Raw genomic sequence first — 24,142 nt, 5'->3', positions numbered from 1 at the left:
TTCAGTCAAATTATAAAGAAGAGAAAGAATGAGAAGACTTTGTCAAGCACAAACCACTGGTTGTTATGGCGTGTACAGTTTTTCAATCAGAAGGTGAAAAATACCAAATGTCACAGCAGACACAGGTGTGAGTAAAGGAAAAAAAAAACAGGTCTTATCCTACTCTTAAACTGCACGTGTGGTGGTGTACAGAACAAAGGGCAGGTTGTGATTAGAGAGGGGAAATCACTGCCTTTGATGGCACACCTCTATCCGCTGTATACAACACATCTTTAAAAGTCCAATCTCTGCAGAATCCCTTGTGCGGAAACCTCATTCTCCATCTCCGTGCGACTGCTCCGACCTTATATTCAGAGGAGAATTATTGTCTTCGTAAATATGCAGACTTCTCTGAGCATTGTGGATGCACCTTGAGCCGAGATGATGTGTAAAATTGCATTTTTAGAAGCATGCAGGCTGGGAGAGGAGGCATCATGAAACAGACACATCACAAGCTGCACTGGCAGATTGTTTAAATGAAAAATCTCCATCTTTTTTCCGCCCAGGAGTCAAGCACACTGAATCCTATTTTGCCTGGATTCCTGTTCCGATTACTGAGCTGGCACACACACACACACACACACACACACACACACACACTCCCCAAAACACACGCAAACTGAAAAAGCCTAAAGCAGAGTTATGGTATTACTAAAGTTACTCGTGTTTTGGTAAAAGGGTCACTTATGCCTTTAGTGCCGGGGAATTGGAGGGCGTTCGGAGACTCGCTTGCTAAGACAAGCATCATCTTGTCTTCTGTGCCCCTGTTAGTCGATTATTCTGCTCGTGCCCACTCTCCATGTGGATTCGGTGGTTGTTTTTAGTAGCATCTGCTTACAGTTTAGGGCAGTGGGGGGACAGGGCTGCCCCAGGCATGAATATATGAATAAATAGTTCACGTGAAGAGAATGTGTGACAGTTGCAGAGAAACAAAGCTCACAGCAAAGTTTGGAAAGAGAACTGGGAGCGTCGTGTGTTTGCTTTGCTGCTGAAAAGCTTCATCAGGTTGGAGATTACTGGAATCAGATGTTAAGCATTAAGTTAGGACCGCGCAGATCCAACCAGGAAGCAGGGTCTTTGATAGCGTGTTGCAGTCTGTAGTCAGGAAGCCCTTTGGTGTTAGAGCCACGGATTCCCTCGGTACGTTTGGAGTGTTTCTTTCCCCCAAAGGCTTTTTTTTGGGGGAATAAAATATGTCCCGTTGCTCCAATTAGCCATAAAAAAATCAATCAATTTATCCACTGAAATCATGGCTGTAAATTTATAAGCTGCTAAACCCTGTTCATATAGATTAAAAAGGGTTAAATATCTTATCTTATTGAGCTAAACGTGATCATCTTTATTATTAAATGAGGGAACAAGCTATTGAAACGCTGCTGTTAGGGTTCTTTGTAAGCCAAATATAATTTCTGGACGTATTTTATCTTATAAAAAAAAGATTGAAATAGATAAATATTAAAAACACTGTGATCCTTTAGTAAAATCAAGCTTCCCCCACTGAAAACCTGTGTGACCGCAGGAGAGGTCAAAAGGGTCACGTTAGCTCCTCCGGGCAGTTGTATGCATTTAGAAATGTGTCAGTCTCTCATGTTAACAGCAGAAGCGACCTTGGGACAGAGATCAGAGACCCGCAGGCTTTGGTTAGTTATTACACAACTAAAAATAAAAATGCATCTTGTCAAAAAAAAAAAAGAAAAAAGAAAAAAGAAAACGGAGATAACAGTTCGGAGGGCCGTGAGTCACACGCTCTGAAATATCAGCGCAGACAGGGGCCCTGGCTCTTGTGGCTTTGTGGGATATGTAATGAAATTAAATGATTCCTGCGGACATGAAAATGTACTGATGTTGGTTAAAGGAGGGATTGACAGAAAAAAACCTTAAAAGGAACCTGACGTTTAGAGTCCGTTGACTTGTCGAAGAGAACGTCAGCATGTTGTCGGCTTGCCAACATTTGTGTTCAATCCCCGTCTTCCATGTAGAGGGCAGCTGGCCCGCTGCATCTCTGTTGAATGTGCTGTGTGCGGTATGATGAGCATACATTATGCTGCAGTCCTTGGCAGAATGTCTATTCTCAACACATTGCATGTTACGTGTCATAACTGTACGTGAGCTGTAGCGTTTTCAACGGAAGGCTTGCAAGAAAATGGACTCCCAAGCGCTGACAAACTTTCTTTTCAAACAGCAGCAGCCTGAAAATTATTATTGTTTTATGAATCAAACCAGCGGGACAGGACAGGAACATTTAGAGTGATGAGAAAGAACTGAATAAATATGTAAGGCGACACACGAACAAGCATGGAAATTAAATCTGTATGTGTTATCTATTGTAGATTTTCCCGCTCTGCATTTTCTCTGTTCATACTTCTGTGTGTGTGTTTTATGTGTGTGTGCGCCACAGTGAGGGGTGGTCCGTCCCTCCTTCAGTTGTCGTCCAGGTCTCCACTTCGCCGGCCTCTTTGGCACTTATCTAGCGTCTTGTGGTAGGCGCGGGCGATCATCGAGCTTGGTGATTTGCGTTGTGGCGTGAACGAGACCTTTCCAGGACTGCGCGGCGGTTGTCTGTTCAGAAAGGAGAAGAATAGAAACAAGAGCGTGAGACTGAGAAAGAACAAGAAAGTGTTGTTACATTGATCCACACTGGCACGCAGCAGCTCAACTAAATGAAAGACTGTATAGAGAAACTAAGGGAGGCAGTGAAAGGAGACGGAGAGGAGAGAAGAAACAACATGAAGCAAATGCGGGCTGATTGAGAGCGGAGCAGCAGGGGAGGACGGAGAAACAGAAGAAACTGTTGGAGTTGAGGTGCTTGTGTCTGGTGTCATAGTAACTCTATTCAGCTCCTGATCCGGGCTTCCACTCAAGAGGCCCTCAACTGCTCTCACATCTCATACAGCATATGCACAGAAGGCGAAGTAAATGCACACATGCAGGCGCACGCACAGACAGGAGGCCCAGGAATAATAGGGCTTCATAAACAGAACATAAACAACACTGAGAAGCAGTGAACAAGGACTGAGAGTCATGTTTGTGTTCACATTTCAGCAAAAAATAAAATGTAAAGAAGGCTGCACAATAGTAAAACTACATATACACCGATCAGCCATAACATTAGGTCCCCCTATTGCTGCCTAAACAGCCCTGACACATCGAGGAATTTGGAGGCCAAGTCAACACCTTCAACTCGTTCCTCAAACCATTCCTGAACCAGCCTTTGCTCCCCATGCGCCTCAGTGAGCCTTGGCCGCCCTGACCCTGTCACTGGCTCATTGGTTTTCCTTTCTTGGACTACTTTTGGTAGGTCCTGACCACTGCAGACCGGACACACCCAACAATAGCTGCGGTTTTAGAGATGCTCTGAGCCAGTCGTCTAGCCATCACAATTTGGCCTTTGTCAAAGTCGCTCTCATCCTCACACTTGCCCATTTTCCCTGCTTCCAACACATTGACTTTGAGGACAAAAGGTTCACATGCTGCCTAACGTTTCCTACCCTCCGCCAGGGGCCATTGTAGCGAGATTATCAATGTGTTTTTTCCTCACCTGTCAGTGGTCATAATGTTATGGCTGATCGGTGTACAGTACATTGAGAACACAGACAAGCAATGGACAGGGACTGCAAGATTTGTTTGTCTTATATACTCTAACGGAAAGACGTGTTACCATCCATATACAGTACACATAAAACACAGAAAAGCAAGACATATTTGTTATATAGTATGTCAGAAGATTATTTAGGACATTAAATAGTCCCATCCTCTGATTTAAAAAGTCTAACTTAAACAAATAGACGGAATGAATACATGTAGACATAATAAAACTAGAAAACAAAGAATGAAAAGTCTTCCTCTTGTACATTTAGACCTCCAAAAAGCATCAGACATAGACTGAGAGACTTGTGTGTTATACAGAGTTCCAAAGAGATTCTTGGAGACATGAAATTTGAACAGAAATAAATCAAAACAAACTAAAATAAAAGTTTAAAGCCGTGTCTGTTACGCGGCTGACTGGCGGCACTGACTGTTCCCCTGCAGAGTTTGTGGTCAGAAAGCAGGGCCAGTATCACTTCAGGTTTCTCGGTTGGCAGTTCCATGAAAGAGTCGTACAAACACTGCCGCCCATGCTATCCAACCATGCCTGCCCAGAAATGCCCATGGCATCCAGCGGGCAGCCAGGTGGCAGGTGGGGCTGGACAGGACCAGGAAGCATAGCCATGGAGATGACTGCAGGCACACCCACGCAGGACTCCCCGGTGTTTCCAAGCGTGCCGCCACCCCTCTGCCCATTACTCAGTGCCAGCTGTAGGGTGCCAGGCGTCCCGGGCTGGGCGTTGTTTAATGGCACTCACTCCATCCATCATGTCAGGTAATGAGCTGAGAGTGACTGTGATGGCTGGGAACTTGTACACAAACAAGTACACACACATACACACACTTAGAGTCCCAGCATCGCAGTAGAGAACAGAAAGCACTCCTTCAGATTGGATACAAGCTTCATGCAGATGGTGCACAGGAGGAGAGAGGGAGAAGGAGGGAGGGAAGAAACAGGAAGTGCAAAAGGAGGACAGATCAAGAAAAAAACTAGATGAAAGGTATTCTTTGCTTCTTTCAGTTGAACAAACTCTCACATACAGTAGGTGATCGTTACAGCGTACATGTTTGGGCAGCGTGCCCCATCACTACTTAAGCACGCGCTCACTTTTTATGTGCACTGGTTGTACTTCAGTCTGTAAACAGGACTCTCCTTCCATTCAAATCAAACCATCCATAAAACACAAAAAGAAATAACGGGGCCGGAGTAGAAATAAAGTTATGTATCATACTTAATCTCTCCTTGCCAATCATTTGCAAGCCCAATTGCCGTAACCTCATTTCTGGGCAAACCGTCCCCTTTGACCCTCAGTCAATCAGGGGAGGGCATGAAAAACAGCTCTGGGAGAGTACAGATGCTTTGTCTCTAATGTGAGGTCATCTTGGGCTACATCTATTACTGTAAATGGGATGGGAAAAAGAGAGCGGAAAGGATCAAAGGGAAGAATATACAAGAAAAGGGCTTTAAATGAAGAGAGAGACGAAGGAGTGGAACAAGCAGATCCATAAAAATGAAAACTACTGAGGGTCTGAATGAGGGCAGCACTTATACTTATTTATCCAGTCAAGAATAACAGCCTATACATTTGAGTACCATTATACTACACAATACACAGAACACATCAAAGCAACCTTTGAAAACATTTTAAACATTTCTTTTGACATACTGTATAACAGCTTTGGTGGTTTGTATAAAGTTGTTTGATTGCAATAAACCATCATTTCTTTCTTTCGTTCGAATGACAAAAACAACAGATACGATAGAGCTATATTCATTCTCAGTCTAAGGCGGGGGCAAGACAAACACCCAGACTTCTAGCCTACTACCTCAACAATTTATATTCATTCTGCAGTTAACCTTGGTCTCAATTCAAAGTAGTTGTGCATTGATATGAGCAGTATAAAGAGAAAACTGTACAAACCAGTAGTGTGACCACTTTTTGGTGTGTCCGCTTCCAATTTGGAGCCATTGGTTGTCGCAATCTTGGTATTATGGAACCAGAATCGACTCATATTTGACCAAGAGGGTGGATAACCATGACGACGCGTATATTTTGATTGACAGGTCGTCTCCCTGTTCTTTTTTTCCCCCCTGAATGGGACCATAATTTACTAAATGAGCACCATTGTGTTAAAGAAGAATCAAAGCCCCATACACGCTATATAATCGAACCATAGGCCGTATAAAAAAGATGGACGACATGACAGCTCCCTAAAAGTGAAGCCAAAACCTCTCTATCGCCCCCTGCTGACTGGCTGCAGTATTTGCCATAAAGCCCGCCTCCTTCATGTTAACAGATGGGACATGAGTCAAACTATAAAATCAAAACATACGTCAAATAAATGTTTCTCAAACATGAGTTCTGTCATTATAGTTAGCTCTTATCATGCTGATTTATGTTCATGTGTTCATTTTTCAAGTTAATTTTTAATTAGTTATTTGATGCTGTTAAAAGGATGATTGACAGCTCTGTTGACTAATCCGGCTCCTGCAGCCAATCTGTTGTCTAGAGGAGGACCGGCGAGAGGAGACGTAACTAAAACAATCACTACAGTGTGTAGTGTCAGTAGTCAGTAAGTTTCCATATCTGTGAACGTTAACCTCACACCAACACAAAGAACCTGTTCTGCTGTTTAATACGCCGAGGTGCGGCATCCTTGCTGGGTTTTTTTGGTAAGTTAAGTGTGTGTTTTGGTTAGCGGAAGTGGCTACAGCAGCTCCAACCGCCGATCTCGACTGCGCAGCTCTGGCTCCAATGGCAGCTCCCGTCACGGGGGGTATTTTGGCTTCAATTTTGTACAATGAGAGCAGATGGATTCACGTCGTCCAGCTTTACATACAGTCATTGAATCGAACCTCTTTTGGCAACCAGTAGAGTCGCCCCCTGCTGGCGTAGAAGGTTTAATGCACGCACATTTTCAGCCCCGAAGGCGACGCCCTTTTCTTTCATACTTTCTATGGGAATAACAAACAAAAAGTGCTCCTTCGAGGGGAAATTGAGTCTCGCCCATCTGCCTGAATACATGGGAAAGCTTTCGTCAAAGATTTTTTTTCAAAAAAAAAAAAAAGGAGAGAGAAAAAAAAATACTTCCAGCAAACTGCGTCTCCCATCAGAGGATCCTTGAGCGGAGAGCTATTGGCTTCTCATAAAGACTTTTCTGTTCCTATCTTCAGGTGCATAAAAGCCAATCCTTTCCCACCCAACATCAATCTATCACAACAATTGAACAAACAGCAGCCATTTCTACTGGGAGAGAAACATTACTACTAGCCTCTACTGAATTGAATGCTTCAAGCACACACACACACACACACACAGACAAAAAAGGGATACAAAGTGAGACTGGAGGGGAGTGGGAGGGGAGATCCACACAAAAGACAAACTCTACGGGTTTTTGGAGCACTGATTGCAACTCTTTCCACTCGCATTGGTTTTGATGGCTTCTTTACCTGTTTCTCCCAGAGGCAACATCTTTCCGAGTTACAGTAGGCGAGACACAGAGAAGCACAAGCACAGGAGAAGAAATTGACAAAAGAAGAGCAGGTATTCCATGTTACAGCAGGGACATGTTGGCATATCCGAACTTAATTAAATGCTGGCTGGCAACGGTTCTCAAAATGTTACTAAATGCACCGAGGATTTCAATGACGGTGGGCAGATGGAGGGGGAAGTCACTGCCTCACACATGCTCTAATTCCATCTATTTCTCTCTCTCGCTCTCTCACACACATAGAGGGAAATACATTGTTGCTCAAGTGTTCAAGCGGGGCGCAGAGAAACGGCACAGCGCATCGCTTTGAGGAAATCACACACGCACACTTCCCCCTCTCTGTTTCGTACACACACAAGCATATCCTTGCGTGTATATCATGATGATCCCTGCCACAAGGGAGAGACTCTGAATAAGACAAGGGTAATGGGAGGAGGAGAGGACGCCAAGATTACTAAACAGGCAAAGCAGAGGCCTTAAGCCGGGCGCAGTCAACTCCAACCTTCTCCTGACTGTTTGGAGGGCCTCCAGTGAGATGTCGTTTCATGTTATGATAGACGATAGGGCCTCGGTGGAATCCCCCAAAAGAGATTAAATATCATAATGACTTTTGTGTTACTGTCATCTTTGGCTAATTACGTGGAATTACATCATGATAAGGCTTTATGATCCGCAAAAGAAGGAGAAGCTGCCAGTCATCTATCAAACGCTTTCAGCATGGGATACTTTGAGGAATTACCTCTCAGCGGCCAGTACAAACAGGAAGCCTTTCGTAGGGATTATGCGATGTTAGTTAAATATCCTCCGGGCGGAATCAGACTCCAAACACGGTCCTCACATTCATCAAGGCCACGGTAACAAGGTCAGGTTCACATAATCACCAATCATGTGTGTAAATGGCTGCAGAAGGCGAACAGGATGCATCATAAGGCAGAAGTGGAGCCGCAACTATTGTGGGAGAACTTTGCAAATGATGCATTCACTGTCCTTTGTGCTGAACAAGTGAGCGACGACCTGATTTCTCCGACGTGTCACCGCCTTTGTCTAATTCTCTCCCCCGTGTCGCTCTGCACTTCATATTTTGATGCGATAAAACATAATAAAGGTGATTAAATCTCTGCACTCGGCACATCAACATGTTGTGTTTGCTTCCCCGTCGAAGCGGCACTAGCAACAGCCGCAACCTTCTATCACCTCTTTTCATCTCCTCCACCTCCCTTCTCCCCCCGCTCCACCTCTGCCAGGCTCCGAGCTACAGAGTAATGGAACTCCCTACACAGAAACAAGATACGGCGTATAAATGGGATGCAGGGGGAGAGAAGCTATTTCTTCCCGCTGAAAGTTATGGGCCGGGTATCGCAAAACTACAGTCGTGGCAAACACAACCCCTCGTTCAGCGGTAAGAGTAATCACCCCAAACAAGGAGCAGGGGAGGGAGAAAAAGTGCAAGTGAAGAAAAGATGAGTTCAGTTCGGTAAAAGTGGGAAAAAAGGGTGATGGGGATGCTGGGTCAAAGAAGAAAGAGTGTCAGCGACCCTTTTCTATCTGTTGTTACAAGTCACTCATTGATTTATACAAAGCAGCTGAACGTACACAAACAAATGGTCGAAGATTACAGCATGAAACGCTTCTGTATTACATGTTTCTTTTTCCTTTTGGTTTTTATTCTTTACAGAAGTATATCTAGCGTTTTCAACAAAAAAAAAAAGAGCAGATTGATTTGAACCAGATTTCACGCTGTTTTTATGTCCCCATGCCTCCAAAAGTTGTTGTGTTCCCTGCTGCAAGAAGACACTGTTTACCACAGTTTTCAGTAAACAAAGGTCAGCTCGCTTTTGGAGGAAAAAAAACTTAAAAGAAAAAAAACATTTTGTGGCAAACTCTTCCCAAGTAAGTAAAAAAAACACACAAAATGAGCACACAACGTACAAAAACAAGAACTTGTACTTTGCGACGGCAGCTTGTTCTCGACTCAAAGTCTTCAAACACGACTGCGTTGTCGAGGCCTTTTAGAACAGTCACACGGCGCCCTTTAGAGCCCTGGTTCTCAACTGTTGGGTCGGGACCCGAGAGTGGGTCGCAGAGCTGTTTTCAGTGGGTCGCGGACAGTTGATGCTGCGCTTTTATTTTGGACACAGGTGTTCTTTGACATGCGTGCAGTTTAGTGACACTTCATGTATCCACTGATTGGGTAATCCCAGCTACAGTTACATTCTTGAAACTTGAGGAGCCCTGCAGTGGTCGCATTTATGTTTTATCATATGTCTGTAATGGGAATATGTTCCTCTTATGCACTGCCACCATTTTGGTTGATCATTATACTGTTGTGTTTTGTGATGCTGACATTCTGTGATGTTTTGTTCTGTCTCAGGTCCAAACTGCAGCATTTCTTCATAATTTCTAGCTCGCCATTTGTCATAAAGGAGGCGGTGGTGGGTCCTGAGGCAAGACCAGTTAATAACCACTGCTTTAGAGCCTATAGGAGACACATTTTCAACCTCAGTCCTATCATGTTATTATAGGGAGCTAATGCCATTATGGTACAAACAAAATGCAATTTCACTCTGTGCCTTTGGAGGACGCTATCCGCTTCTCCAACAGGCCCTGGAAAACCTCCGCCAGACTATGTGAAACACGTCACCTGGCGGAGGCCAGGGAGCTCGCTAAACTACACTTCTGCAATCTAGGACGCCCACCTCCAATGTAGTGTCTCGTTCACAATCGTCAGGTTTGAAATGTAGACTGCAGACCTGAAGAGTTTTTAGACGATCCACTTGTATATTCTTGCCTGCAGTGAAAACGGTAGTGTTTCACCTCAGCATCTCTCGCTGGGCCATTCCTCAACCACGAGCTGTTTGTACAACTTTCTCCACAGCTATGGCACCAATTTCAAATATTACTGCTTCTATCGATTACAGAGAACACCAGCTTTGACTGACAGTGGCTTTTTCCAGGGGCGACTTGCTCCTGTAATGAACTCCAATGTAAACCCCTCAGCGATAATCGATAACTCAGAGCAACAACTAGTTTATTTTCAAATCTAACTTTGCAGTATGAATTTTGAAATCATCATCCATCCATCCATTATCTTTATCCTGTTCAGGGGGCTGAAGTCTACCCCAGCTGTCATTGGTCGAGAGGCGGGGTACACCCTGGACTGGTCGCCAGCCAATCACAGGGCTGCCCGCTACGTTCGCACCGAAATTTCTGAACCTTCTAGCTGTAAGGCGACGGGCAGCTACCATGCAGACCTTGATACTCCTTGATAAAACTGAGTACAACAAAATGATGCGTAAGCGTGCACATACTTGCACTGCAATCTTTACTTCATGGCGCTTGTACACCGACGTTTTCAGCGTTTGTGCTGATGTGTGAAAGTTTAGGAACATTACTTGACTGCATCATCAGATTGTATGTTTTATCTAATTTACTATATTGACATATCCAGTTTGTCTCTTTCTGCCTCACCAACATTTTCATTTATTGGATTCCTATACGACCTAGAATGACTTTCATGAAGTCCCTCAGTAGTACACATGCTACTTTCAGTCAGAGTCGACTACATGGCTTACAGATACACTGAGCTAGCCTGAGCTCGTCTGTGAACACAAGGAGGTGTGTGTAATCCTCACAGTCAAAACATAACGTGGATTATAGAGGCAGCGTGCAACTCTTTCTCAGTTTTTTTTTAAAAAGATGCATCACCTCAATAAGGGGAGTGCGCAAATGCTACAGACCTGTGAGTGAGGAGGCTGTAATCTCAGCCTACCACAGCAGGCCGAGGCCATCAGAATGGCATGACAGAGGGAAATGCCAGAGACAGGTCTGGATAAACATGCTGAGGCAAGATCCTGAAACTCTCTGCTTCCACTCCCCTTTTGTACACAACGTCTTTCTCCCTGTCCCGCTTCTTCTCTTTTTCAATTTCCTTCTCCTGCCCTCTCCAATTTAGCTCCCCTCTTATTACCGACATTACCTCCTGTGTTTACCACAAAAAGCCGAGGCCACTTGTGATTTCCGAGCGCACGGGAAGCACAGGAGTTCAATCTAAACACTCACAACAAATTCTAACCCCCGAAATGGACACTAAATCTTATAGTATTCAGATTAGGCCTGCGTGTGTATGAGTTCTGGTTGCTGCTTGACAGTTTGTGTACAGAAAGTGGAGGCAGAGTGAGTTTAACTGACAGCCTGTTGAGATAAACGGTAACGAGGAGAGGTTCGGGGAGAGCAGGGTGGTCATAACACATGCAATCGCTTCTGACAGCGCGGGGATGTGGTTAATCTTTCCATGCCTCTATCACCACTCTATCTCAGTGGGTGCTGTGATGTGCATGCTCTGCAATGCTGGTGACTGACCCAGATAGAGAATACAGCCATTCTTCCCCCCCGAACAGCCTCTCACGACTCTTTATCCCTACATCCCATTTACCATCCAGACTCCCTTTGACAGAAACTGGGCTGTGCACTGTCACTCACAACAAAAACTGCATCAGGGCTGAATTTCCACTTTCTTCACCTAATTGCAAGTAGCGCCATCCCTGCTCGCTGTGCTCTTTTTGTGTGCATAAACGCAGCCTATTTCTCTGTGATGCCCCCACATGCACACAGCATATAATGTGAGCGCATTCACTTGCTGTGCCTCCGCAAACCCGACTGAAAGGAGCTCTGTCTGAGAGTTATGCTTGCTGGAAAATAGCAGGAAAATCACTGCACATGTACATATACAAATGCTTATTTTCAGAGGGAAGAAAGCACGAGTTTATCTGCTTAGCAGGTAAGCTTTGACAGGTGTCTACCAGGGACAAGCCGCAGGAGAGAAGGAAAGGCGTGTTTGCACACCTGTATGCACTCTAAGCTAAAATCCAGTGCTGCCTTCGAAGCATCGCTAGTGTTTGTTAAATGTTTGATTGAAAACAACGAGGCAGTCGGACCGCGGGTTCCTCATCGAGCCCCTCAGGTTTCCTGAAATCTCCTTAAAATATCTCTGCTGGTCTTCATTCCTCAGTCACGGAACAATGCCTCTTGGCATTCTGGGATGCAGCGGAGGCAAACACAGTCCAAATGAACAGTTATATGAAAACACTTTTGCAATCGATCAGAGCCCGAGGCAAAACTCCCATTCATGATTGTCCTCTCGGCAGTCAAGTTTCAGGAGGCAGGCGTCAGACTAAGTATAACCACGAAAGAAAACAAATATCCTCGAGAGGAAAATCCTGAAACTGCTAAGCAGTGCCCACCTGTTTGCCTGCTGTTTGAGTTTACTTTACTTTGGCACTATCTCCTTCGTTTGGCACAGGAAGAAAGCGAACAGTGTAGCTCAGAAATTTAGAGGAATGAGCATGTGCATTGAAGGAAACAGGAGCAATTGCACTACATTTAAAGATGAACTATAAGGCTTCAAACAACAATTATTCCCATCATTCTTTTTCTCCATTAAGGGATGAAGTGCTTGGTCGGACAGTAGTGAAGTTGCAGCCACAATATGCTAGCATTCAAGTCAACCAGTTGGCTTTACAATTGCTGCTTTCAATGATCTAATAGATTCATCGTCTTGTCAGCGCAGCTTTAATTAAGTCCTCTTTTTTTGTTGCTGGAGTGGACCTCCTGCATGTGGGGCCTCCTGGCAGTGTCAGAATATGTACACTACACCAACGTGTCTGATTTGAGGCTTCACTGGCAGCCTGAGACCGCGACCCCGAGGCATGCGGGAGCCGTGGAGAGCACAGATGGGGCCTGTAGCAGAGGGCCCAGAGTTTCACAGGCCCGAGCCAGGAGAGAGAGAGTAATCCATCAGGCCAGGGCACTCTGCCGCCGAGGGGGGCCAGTCAGTGACCCTATAAGACTGATTGGGGCTCTGTGGGAGGCCGGACCCCCTGACTACACGGACATCAGTGTCTGGCTTGCTCCACTGAGGTTTGGTCCGCACTGGACCGAGCCAAAGCGGTGACCTGGTTCTGTTCGGATTCTGCGCAGGGAGCGATCGAGATCACAGATAACATTCAGTAAAAAACGTTTTAAATGTTAAATTTAGCAACAACGCCTCCTATAGTAAAACAGGTCATCGTCCCATAAAGAATTCATAACCCCTGTCTGTATATTTAGCCTCATGTCAACCCTCAAACTGACATAACTGTATTACAATAATTACATGGTGGGGTAGTTTAATACAATGTAAGAGTGTAGATGTGATAGGAATCTAATTACTTTATCTAACGGTCTCCCGAGCCGACGAGGTCAGAGCCAGTGTCAGCCAGACGAGCGGCGGTACCTGCGGCAGCCAAGGCGAGCCGAGTGATTGACAGGTGAGCGCACAAACAGAGAGATAGTTAGACAAATGGAAGCTAAGATATAGTTTGAATGACAGATGGGAGCGTAAATGGATGGTTTGGCAGCATGATAAGGTAAATAGGCTGATGGATCACCAAACAAATGTGGGAGGAGGAAGGAAGAAAATAAAAGAGGAGAAAAGGAAAGAAAGGCCGCCTGCAGACAACAGAAGATAGGAAGCCAGATAGCCTGATAAACACAGATGGATTGTGTTGATACACGGGGAGGTGGGGCGAGATCGATAGATTGTTTTATTCTATTTGCTTGGCAAACTGGAGATTTGATGTGGCTTGTATCAAGGCGATCTGTTTCTGACGACGCCAGGCGTGACTGTTACAGATGGCGAGATAGCGACACATCTCAATCTTTGGCTAGCCTCGGTGCAGTCGATCTTCACTGCTAGAGCTAGCAGCACCTTCAGCTGCGGCGTGTTGGAGTGGAATCAGAAGTACACAGACTCAGATTGGGTGGAGGTCTGAATTAGTGAAGATGCCATGCAGCGTTAACCCCTGACGCTGCTTGGAGAGAATAGGGACCGGCTGTCTCAAAATGGAGAGAGGCGACGACTCGTTGCTTATATATTCTCAGATTTGAGAAAAACAAAATGGATGCCCTGACAACCTGACTCCTCATTACTGCCGCTTGCGTTTATCATGTCAAAATGGAAGACAAGGGTATGTGAAGTTTAGAGGCAAGGGCTCTCCTAGTTAGAAAGGTGGCTTCTCTGTGTGGCTGCTTGAGGGACATGGGGGTGCACTGCAACAGCCTTGATGAGTGTTGCAGGGCTTATAATAGACAGGAAAGGCCCAGAAAGCATGCCCTTTAGAGGTGCAGCATCTCTCACCGTCTGACAGCTTACAGGGCCTCGGCTCCACAATGACACCTTCACAGTGCGCTCGAGATGACACACAAACACACGCTCACAGGTGCATAATGCTCAGACACATATTCTCAGAAACACAAATAAGTTTGGCAGCACACACGCACACAATTACACACACACGCATAAAAAAACAAGCGTGCACGGGCTGGCAGCCGCGCACACACACGCTAATCCGTTTGTGGAAAAAATAGTTGACAAGCTGAATCTCGGCATCATGCTGACAGTATTAATACTTATAAAACAAGCCAGGCTATAAAAACATCCGGCATTCACTCCAAGAAGGGGCTTCTGGAAACAAACATCTGTTTGTGCCATGTTAAGGAAGCAGTACAACTCCCTGACTGTAAACAAAAATATAGTTAAAGCCCCATCTCTAGGAATAGTGTTGGATTTCTGTCAGAAACACAGAGTGGGCGAGGAGGATAAGTAAGTAGAGGCGGTTGTTTGACGAGGAGTTTGCAGTGTGTGTGTCAGTCCGAGTACACAAGGAAGCAATGTCCATCGCTCCGTTTAAATGTTGTTCCTTCCTATCACTTCAAATCTGGACGATTAAAACTATGAGATCATGAATCGATGAGTGTGTGAGTAAATCAGAAACATTATAAATTATTTCTTGCTATTTCATGAATATTCCTGTCAGTTAGCTGTGTTCATTTTGGCAGCTATTTTAGATTTAATGCTGCACATTTCAGTCATTTTTTACCCCTTAGAGTTTTGTCTAGTTTTAGTCGAAGACAACTCAAAACATTTTAGTCCAGTTTTACTCAATAAAATGTCACATTTCAGTAGGGCTGGGTTTTTAAAAAATTTAATAATAAATCCCGAGATCGGTCTTTAAAAATATGTGTAAAAAAGTGTCTGATCACTCACGTTTCTGAGCGCACCTGAACGCAGCACGACTCAGCGCATCTACCCGAAACACTGCAGTGAGGGAGACATGCCCGGACATGTTTACTGCACCTACTATGGAGACATCAGTGATCGCCGACGGACTCTTTATATCACGTGTGCGTCCATGAATATGTAAGTTAGTTTTGTTACTCTCTGTTAGCGTCGGCTTTGGACGCGAGTGTATTTTTTCGGCGTGTTGTTATACAGTATGCCTTTCCCCATAACTCTTAGTCTTGTGTGGTTTTGTTCTTCGTGCTATGAGATCTCGTGGCCAAATCTCGTGCGAGTTGAAGCCCAGTTCGTGTAATTAAAACCATGAACTGAAAATCAGTGTGCAATACCTCAGCTCATGCTCCCTTATGTCAAAGTCATACAAGAACCTGAGTTTGACCTGTGTCATGCAATGCGTGGATGAACCCCATGTGCCACTTTGGGGTTTGACCTACAGTTACACATAAAAAACATGAAAATATGATAATGTGTAAGTTACATACATGAGAGGTGAACTGTTCTCATTGGTTAAAGCTTATGTGTTCTATAAAAGCCAGTGTACTGTCCCGTAATCTGTAGACAGGTATTCTCTCTCATCATACGCAATATACTGATCTTGAAATCCTTCGAAAGCTCTGTGTGTTTGTTCACGAGTTTTGAGTGTCTAAAGATTTCCACCACATGAGTCACTGACAGGAAAAAATTATTTGAAAATTTAGAAAATCAAGGATTTGAGTCATTTATTGAGCAAAACGTCCAAGCTTTTAAATGTGCTCATTTACTGCTTGTTCGTGTCTTAGAATTCAATATTTGGACTCTTTTTGCGGTGTTGGTGGAAACTTCTCACTATTTTCCAACATTTTATTTACCAAATAATTTATCTGTGAATTAAAAAGTTAATCAATAATAAAACAATATGTTAGTTGCGGTCTGTCTGCACTGTAGAGAAATAATCATCCTGCAATGTACACATTCATTGTAGGTGTTTGTGACTGTGTCGTACAGCTGGGAGTTCCTGTTGTACATGTGGCATTAATAAGTAAGTATCTGCCTCTCACTAACATGCTGCACTGTAACACTCACACGGCTCATGATAAAATCTATTAGCAGTAAGCACGTCAGATCAGAAGTCAGTTATTTTTTTCCCATCGCTGGCTCAGTTCAACAAGGACAAAAAAAAATCTGCAACTGGTGAGTTAGACGTCTACAAGTTTTCCTGCAACAAATCTCAGGCTCCTCTTGGACCCCTCACCACTGATGCCTTACCCGAGTTAATAAAACATGGTGTTGTGTGTTACTTATTTATTAATCCCCTTTTTGATGTGTCCCAGCGTGCAGTGAGAGTGGTGGTGGAGATCATAGAGGGCTTTGCAAGCGAGCAGGCTCGCTCCTTTCCTCCATGCCATCACCATCAGACCCATTTGGCCATGTGAAGACGCTCCTCTCTGTTCGCGTGGGGAGGGGGGCGGGGGCGGGGTGTGCTTCCAGAAAGACTTTTCACTTTCTCTTTTAATATAAATCATTCATACCGAGAGATGCTCCCTCATGTACACAAAACACCACAACTCTTCCTGCGATGGGCTACACTTTGCTACCTTCATGTTTTCGCTTGTGCGTCGCCTGTGCGGCTGTCACTGTGGGCTTTTGTGTACACGGCTTACAGCAGAGGCAGCAGAGAGAGGACATGCAGGCGTACAGCGACGTCACGTCTGGTAACTTTTAAATCAAAAACTTCTTCTCAAACTCAACAGTTTACTAAAAATCCAATAAAAAATCTTTTGATATTTCCAGATCAATTCGAGAGCTGTAAGAGAAAAAGAGCCCTTTATTCGCCTTTATTAACAGGTTGTGTTGTGCTGGATCTGATCTCGTGCAGTCGCGTGGTAGAGTAAACACTAATTAATCTATCCTTCTAAACAACATCTGACAGTCTGTGTCTATCAGAGCTCCATGATGTCCACAGCTTGAACAGAGCATGTGGGTGTGTTCCGGCATGCGTGTGTGATTTTGTGCATGTATATTATGTGGTGTTTGTGTGTGTGTGTGTGTGCTTGTAAGGGAGGTTGTTCTTTTTTTTTTTAACTGCCTGCAGGTTGACTACACAAACCCAGCGACCAGACATCTCTGGCAACAATGGATTCTGTGTGAATGAAAAATGCATCTGTCCCCTTCACTTATTCATCAAGGAGGAAGATATTTCTGCAGGGATGCCCTCTAGAGATGTGGCGCTCACATGCCAGGCGGCCCGCCGCCACTTTACCCACAAGGTTTTCAATAAAACAAGCAAACAACACAATTCCAACACCTATAAATAAGTGATCGTTCCTGAATAAAGTGCTGTACACAGAGCCCCTCGCTGAGGCCACTCATCACAATTTAATGGAGCGCTGTACCGGCCAAAGTTATTTCTCTCCTCTCTCCCTCTCTCCTTTCTATCTTTCTCCATCTTTTAGCAAAGCCGGGGAACAAAGTCATTGGAGGTAGCTGAAACAGGAGAAGCAGCGACGCGTTCAGATCATCATCATGCCGTCACCTGGCTCAACATTTGTTAAGATACAGCACTATCTGTTTCATGATTTATGAGGCTATCAGCATGCCCTTTCTCCCCCCCCCTCTCTTTCACGCACACACAAAAAACCTACAAACATTTACACGCAAACGCACACAAACTCCACGAGTTTCCTTCCCAGTTCTTTTCCCTCTTTCTGGAGACAGGTTGTTCGCAGCAGTTTGAACATTCAGAGCGGTGGCTCGCCAGATGCTTGGGCGTCTGTCAACGTGGTGCTATTGTTAGCTAGTTTTTGATAAGATTTACATGGCAGAAAAGCCATCAAATAAGATATACTACTGAGAATATGAGAGGGGATCACACCTAATCCGCACACCTGCGTCTTGGCAGCGTTAAGTCTCTTTTCCATCCAGACCAACGCTCGCGCGTGCAGACACATGCAACCGCCCGCCCACACCCACACAATCAGGAGTGCAAACTTAGAGTGAAAATCTGGGAGTTACACAGCAGCTTGAGTCTGATTTAGACGTGGGTTTTCCCGCGGCTCAAAGGCTCATGATTACCATACTTGTTCAAAAACTAACACACATTTAGACTAACACACATTTACACGAATCGAACTTGTGCACACACACACACACACACACACACACAAGCATCTCACTGTAAGTCTCTTGTCTTATGATCCTTTCCCGCCACAGGAGCTTGAATCTTCGAGGAACGTGGGATTTTTTTTACCTGCACTTTGCAGCTCCTGTCGTTGTCTCGACATGTCAATAATGTGCCAAACATACTGGTTGCTTTTGATTCTACTAATCTAATATTCCCTCCCTAATCTTTATCATATTTAAGGTGAAATTTAAAGCAGACGAGTGCACTTACTAAAGTTTTAGTGTTAGTTCCTCGGGCCCTTAACTTTCTGCTACTATTTGGCTGAAAATGCCTATTATACTTTTTCTCTCTCTGACTGATGTGCACACACACACACACACACACACACACACACACAAACTGTGCACATCAAACCTGTGCTGATTAGAAAAGAACTGGGTCACTTGTGCCCCGGCTAGTGGCACTTTTCTGCTCTGGCCCTATAAGCCCCTCGGTAGCCCAGAATCCCTCGGCGTCCGTGTCAGAGCCAGGGCCTGCGGCAACACACCTGTGTCCACACTCCTTCACTGGGATCAATTAGCATTAAAGTTTCAGAGCCGCTCTCCCGGAGTGTGGACATAGTGTACACTGGAGGGGTACAGCCTGAGAACAGCCGCAGAAAGAGACGGACAGAGACGTGGGGAGGGAGATAGATTTGTAGACACACGGCGGCAGTCAGTAAGACGAACACATACACCTCAGTCTCTTACCTTTAACCCTAAACTTTCTTTCCTCGCTCTGGATATATATTTTATCTTTTAAAGGTGCACTGTGTACCATTTTACATGTATTAATCATTTTTTATTGCCAATGTATGAAGGGATAGTAAAGGAACTGAAAAATTGAGACCTACCCCAACTGTCCCCATTGCCTCTGACGGCCTGTGGGCTGATTCGGCAGGGCATGTAAATCACCTTCGATTGCTTTTGGGGATCAAAACAGACCCACAACTGGCTTTCTTGCTATTGGACAGGTACGCTGAAATCACTGCAAAGCATGTGAAATATATCATTGTGATATTGTGGTTTTAGCTGGCTAATGTTCGCTAATGCTTGTGATGATTTGCTGATTCGTCGGTCTAATTGTCGTTTGGTTACGAAGAACAATGCCGGAGTCATGCAGTGTATTTACGATAGAGCTAGTTGGCTAACCTTAGCATGCTTGCTAACGTTATGACTACCAAAATACTATCTCGGTGTGCATGTCTGTTATCTAGCTTGACTCATACCTTCACCAGCTAACATGAAAAACGGTGTTGATTTTGGCCAACAGTAAATTATGTAGCAAATGTGTATAACTACCAATTGTTTTTTATTAGCCAATATCGTTGCATTATCTGCCCAGGCTAAGGTTAGCCAGCTAGCTGTAAGCTGGCAACAAGCTACCTTTAGCAAACAAGCCAGTTTTGCCAGTTAGGCAACGTAGCAAAACACAGTGGATAACATCAGAGCGTGCAAGAAGGTTGACTGCAGTTTACTCAACAGCCAACGGTGTCGCTAACAACAAGGATTTTTGAAAGCTACACAGTGCAGTAAGAGTATTTGAGAGTATGTGTATGGCCGTTTTTTATAGAGCGGGATAGCGAATAGTCTTTCGAAACAGGGAAAACAGAGTGGGGGATGACACGTGGCAAAGGGCCGAGCCGGGGGCCGCCGCATCAACGACTTTAGCCTCTGTACATGGGATGTCGATTTAACCGAGCTGAGCTAACCAGAATCCAAAGATTCCCAAACACACCACATCCTACAGATCATATATTTCACTTCAATCTTTTTAAAGGACAGGACTCTGGAGAATAAGAATCCTTCACACGCACATCTCATATTCTATCGAACACCATCACGTCTAATAGGACTCGGGCCTGCGTTCTATATTCTGCAGCACGGCTGTACCTGTATTATAAGACGGCTGCTTTCACTGATCTCCCTCCTCCGTTCCACTGCATTGATCTCTCCATAACTCTGCTAATGCCTCCTTCTCATACACTTAAACAACATTGAACAGTGCCTTTACAACACAGTGCAAGATACAGAAGAACAGCTTGTTTTTCGTGAAGGAAATGAGGGCAAATAAGGACCTGTGCATCGAGTTTTATTATCATAAAAATATGTTTCAAAGCCCTTTAATTTATGTGAGATATCACTTTTGTTATTCTACTCACAAATGGAAAGAAGAACAGCTTCTATCTGCCTTTTTTTTTTTGCATTAACATCTTTTTTGGCAGATTTTCAAGCCTTAGAAACCGGACTCTGAAAAGGTCATCTGTTCAAACTTGCAGTATATATCTTTGAATTTCTGTCCTATCCACCCACAGGTTATTGTTGTTTTTATAACCTTTACTCTCACAAAGTTTAGTGTGTGGCTCTAAACGCTCTTGGTTCAGCCCCAAATATGGCCGATCTCCCATCTTCCCCGGCACCACAAAGCGTCACGTCGCTCGGCACCGGCGAACAGACAGTCAACAAGTAGGCGGTAACGTTTGTTTTGAGAACACTGTTCAATCCCGTGGCTTTCCCCCGGGGGGGCTTTACCACCATGTGTGTCAGTTTACAGGAAGCATGGATGCATTTGTATCCTCGCTTATGTGTGTGTGTGTGTGCGCCACAGAGGAAAAAGAGCACTGGGGGCAGCTGTACCTGCGCTGCCTCGTGGTTGTCTCTTGACAGTGCCCTTCACATCACAGCATGGGCCTGGATGTTGGATCTGACAGAAGTGACCTCCATGCCACATCACCCTCAGAAGACACACAAACACATGCCTACGCAGGAGCAGACGTGCGGCAAACTCAGACAGACAGATGCACACACACACACGCGCGCGCACCTGGTAATTGCTGGCATATATAAAGACGCAACGCTGATTCAGACACAACATGTAAATGCGGAATATTCCAACGCATTCATACTGTGTGTGACCACAAACTGTGCACCACACTAACCCCTCTGGGCTACTTAGCCACCCAGCCTCCCCGTCACACAGCTATCAATAGGGATTCCAGAAGAGCGCCTGCTAGACGGCACGGGTAAACAAAGAGGGGATGAAAAAAGAGCCTGAATCAAAGGCTGAGTGGGGACCCTGTTATTCTCCCAGAGCGGGAAATCACTTGCTGGCAATTTGTGACTCATTTTGCAGCGTTTTGTGAGGGGGTGCGTTTGACACATATTGTAGTGATGGGGAGGTGGGTTGAAGGCAGCCGGGTTTTGGTGGTAAACTTTGACTTAAATATTTTAAAAAATGTCAAGCCGTTTGTTCCTTACAATGCCGCTATTTCCGGAGAATTGTCGGCTAATCAGAATTGGTGTTGCATGTGTCAAGCGGAAAGCAGTAATTGATGGGATTCAGTGCGGGCACAATTCAGCGTGATTGATAGGGCGTGGAGGAAGCACTGAGTCTTGCATTTTTCTCCCTCTGTAAATAATAAACAATAAATGTCACTTGTGCCACTTTGTGGAACTCAGGAGAATGATTATTTCATTTGGCATCTCTTTCCTAAACTCTTCGATCAATACTGCGCTAACACAGCCACCTTTTTTAACTGATTAGCCTTATCTTAATCCCCATAAACACAATGTCATTACAAGTAAATCCATTTCCTTAGCACTCTCTCCACCAGCGACATATTTTCCTGGCCTCCCCTATGCCTAATTGAAATTAAGTTAGGTGACCTTTGGGGGGCCTGTAGGGGCCTGCTTGTTCCACTTGCCTCGTGCTATATTTCATTTGCTAGAACCTCATAAATCAGCCTGTTGAACTGGGCCGCGATGATGCTCTCGACCTTTCTCATGACATTTCCAAATGGCCACATCCTCTACCTAGGATCATGGCACCATGAAAGGCACCCGGCCATAGCATATGAAGATGAGGATGAGGACGAGCCCGCGACACCAGGCCCCTCGTGGCAGCAAACAAACCTGTGGCATTGGGCGATGGCACTGAGAACTGGCCTTGATTGTCAAAAGTGCCGTTCTGTATTCACATTTTCTCTCTGAAAACACGACACACTCCTCACAGATCGGGAGTGTGTGAAGAATGCTTTTGACTTTGAGAATACTCAGTCAAACAAATTAACAATACACACTTGAAAACGCTTTAGATCCACTGAGGACACCATCTAAAATACAGTTGGTGGAAAGAAAACAAGGCTTATCATTCAGGCCAGGTGGGTTTACATGTTTTTCACTGTAGCACCCTTTGAACAAGATCCTCATTGTATGCAAATCTACAGTGGCAACAGCATAAAGTAGCTTTTCCTGCTTGTGTTGTTGTGCGTGTTCTATGTATAGTCTGCCGAAGAAATCCTGTGTGTGTGTGTGTGGGTTTGTGTGGGTTTGTGTGTACTGCGGGGAGAGAAGTAAAGGTCCACTTGTGACAAGCCTAGTGGGAATAGTAACATCTGGTGGACCGGCTGCCTCTCTGGTTAACATGCTCCTCCTCAGTGGCCCCCGACGACACACATCCAGGTACCACATGCACACACATGCGGCTGCACACGCACACATATGGACACAAACAAAATCAGGTGCATGCACGTATGAATATGTGTGTACAAACACCCAGCCCTTTCCTTGCAATTCTTGTCATGTATTTTTAACTTGCATCCACGTTCCGTAACTCTCATATAAATAACAGTACGTCACCTCAACACATTCTGCACCATTATAACACTGGTGAGAGTATAAATATAGGGCCATCATTCATGGAATGATGCTAAAGAGCAACTATGTCCAATTTGCACCAGATGCTCTACAGAGCCGAATTAAGCCTGCGTTATTGCTGGTGGAAAATGTCATGTTATTGGCAAGGTGAACCCTCTCCACTCGCACCCCTGTTCTCCATGTCTGCATGGATTTGTGCTGGCTCACTCCCATATCCCCCTTGTAATCGACTTAATACAGAGCCGAGCCTTATTTTATCTTCCTAGCTCTCCGTCACTTACGCAAACAAACGAGTGTATTTAAAGACAGCGCTCACAGCTCAGCTGAGCTTCAGCGAAGCGTCGTACCTGCTGCATCGGATGGAAACACGGCTTCAATTAACAGTTCCTTTAACGTCATTAACTAAGTAATGATGCAGGCAGAGGTCACGTTACAGCTGGTCGTGTAACAGAAGACGACAGGAAGAGTGGGTCGCCATTGTTTCATGAAAGGTTGAGTTACTTGATAGAACTGGACTGACTGCTCACTGCCTCCAGGCGTGGCATTTGGCGCCCGGGGCGAGATTTGGACTCATAACTCCGACCTCCCTTCAACCCCCTCAAATACACACACACACACACACACACACATACACGTCTTTATTACTAACAGGGGACTATCATGAATCCCTTACCAAGTGGGGACCCCATTCTCTGCTATTAAAAAAAAAATAGAACAGAAAATTTGCTTAAAAGGTATTTTACCTTAATATTACTTCAATCGTGAATTTTATTACATTTTTTAAAGAAGTTGCCAAAACAGGACTTAAGAGATGTCGATGCCAGATACTGCAGTACAGCTGTCTCTTCCCAGTTTTTCACCTAATGAGTGTTAATTCACTGCAAAGACTATCTTTGTATCTTATGATGTAATCTTTCTTATGTTATCAACATTTAAACATTTCTGTAATGCATAAATTAGGGGGGAAAAAAATCACGGCCGTGTAGAGGCACTACCGAGTATGATCTCAAACACACCTTAGGTCCCCTCTTGGCAAAAGTTATAAAAATTCACCTGAGTGCTTTTGACATTATTTTAGCTTGATTGAAAGCATGACCAAGAGAGGACCTCAAAAAT

General features: G+C 44.7%; 1 protein-coding gene across 1 annotated transcript in view; it reads right to left on the bottom strand.

Annotated features, from left to right (window-relative positions):
- Positions 1 to 1,242: 1,242 nt before the first annotated feature.
- diaph2 (diaphanous-related formin 2) overlaps positions 1,243 to 24,142 on the bottom strand; it is a 411,814-nt gene continuing 388,914 nt past the window's right edge. The window contains exon 29 of the mRNA XM_069669466.1: positions 1,243 to 2,598. Within this exon, the coding sequence (XP_069525567.1) occupies positions 2,534 to 2,598 (65 nt within the window). The 3' untranslated portion in view covers positions 1,243 to 2,533. The remainder of the gene's footprint in view (positions 2,599 to 24,142) is intronic.

This window comes from Semicossyphus pulcher, unplaced genomic scaffold (genome assembly GCF_022749685.1).
Source record: "Semicossyphus pulcher isolate SPU_LCO1_2020_fin unplaced genomic scaffold, fSemPul1.0.p SCAF_2, whole genome shotgun sequence".
NCBI lineage: Eukaryota > Metazoa > Chordata > Actinopteri > Labriformes > Labridae > Semicossyphus > Semicossyphus pulcher.
The sequence above is the reverse complement of the archived record's forward strand: the minus strand, read 5'-3'. Positions and strand labels throughout refer to the sequence as shown.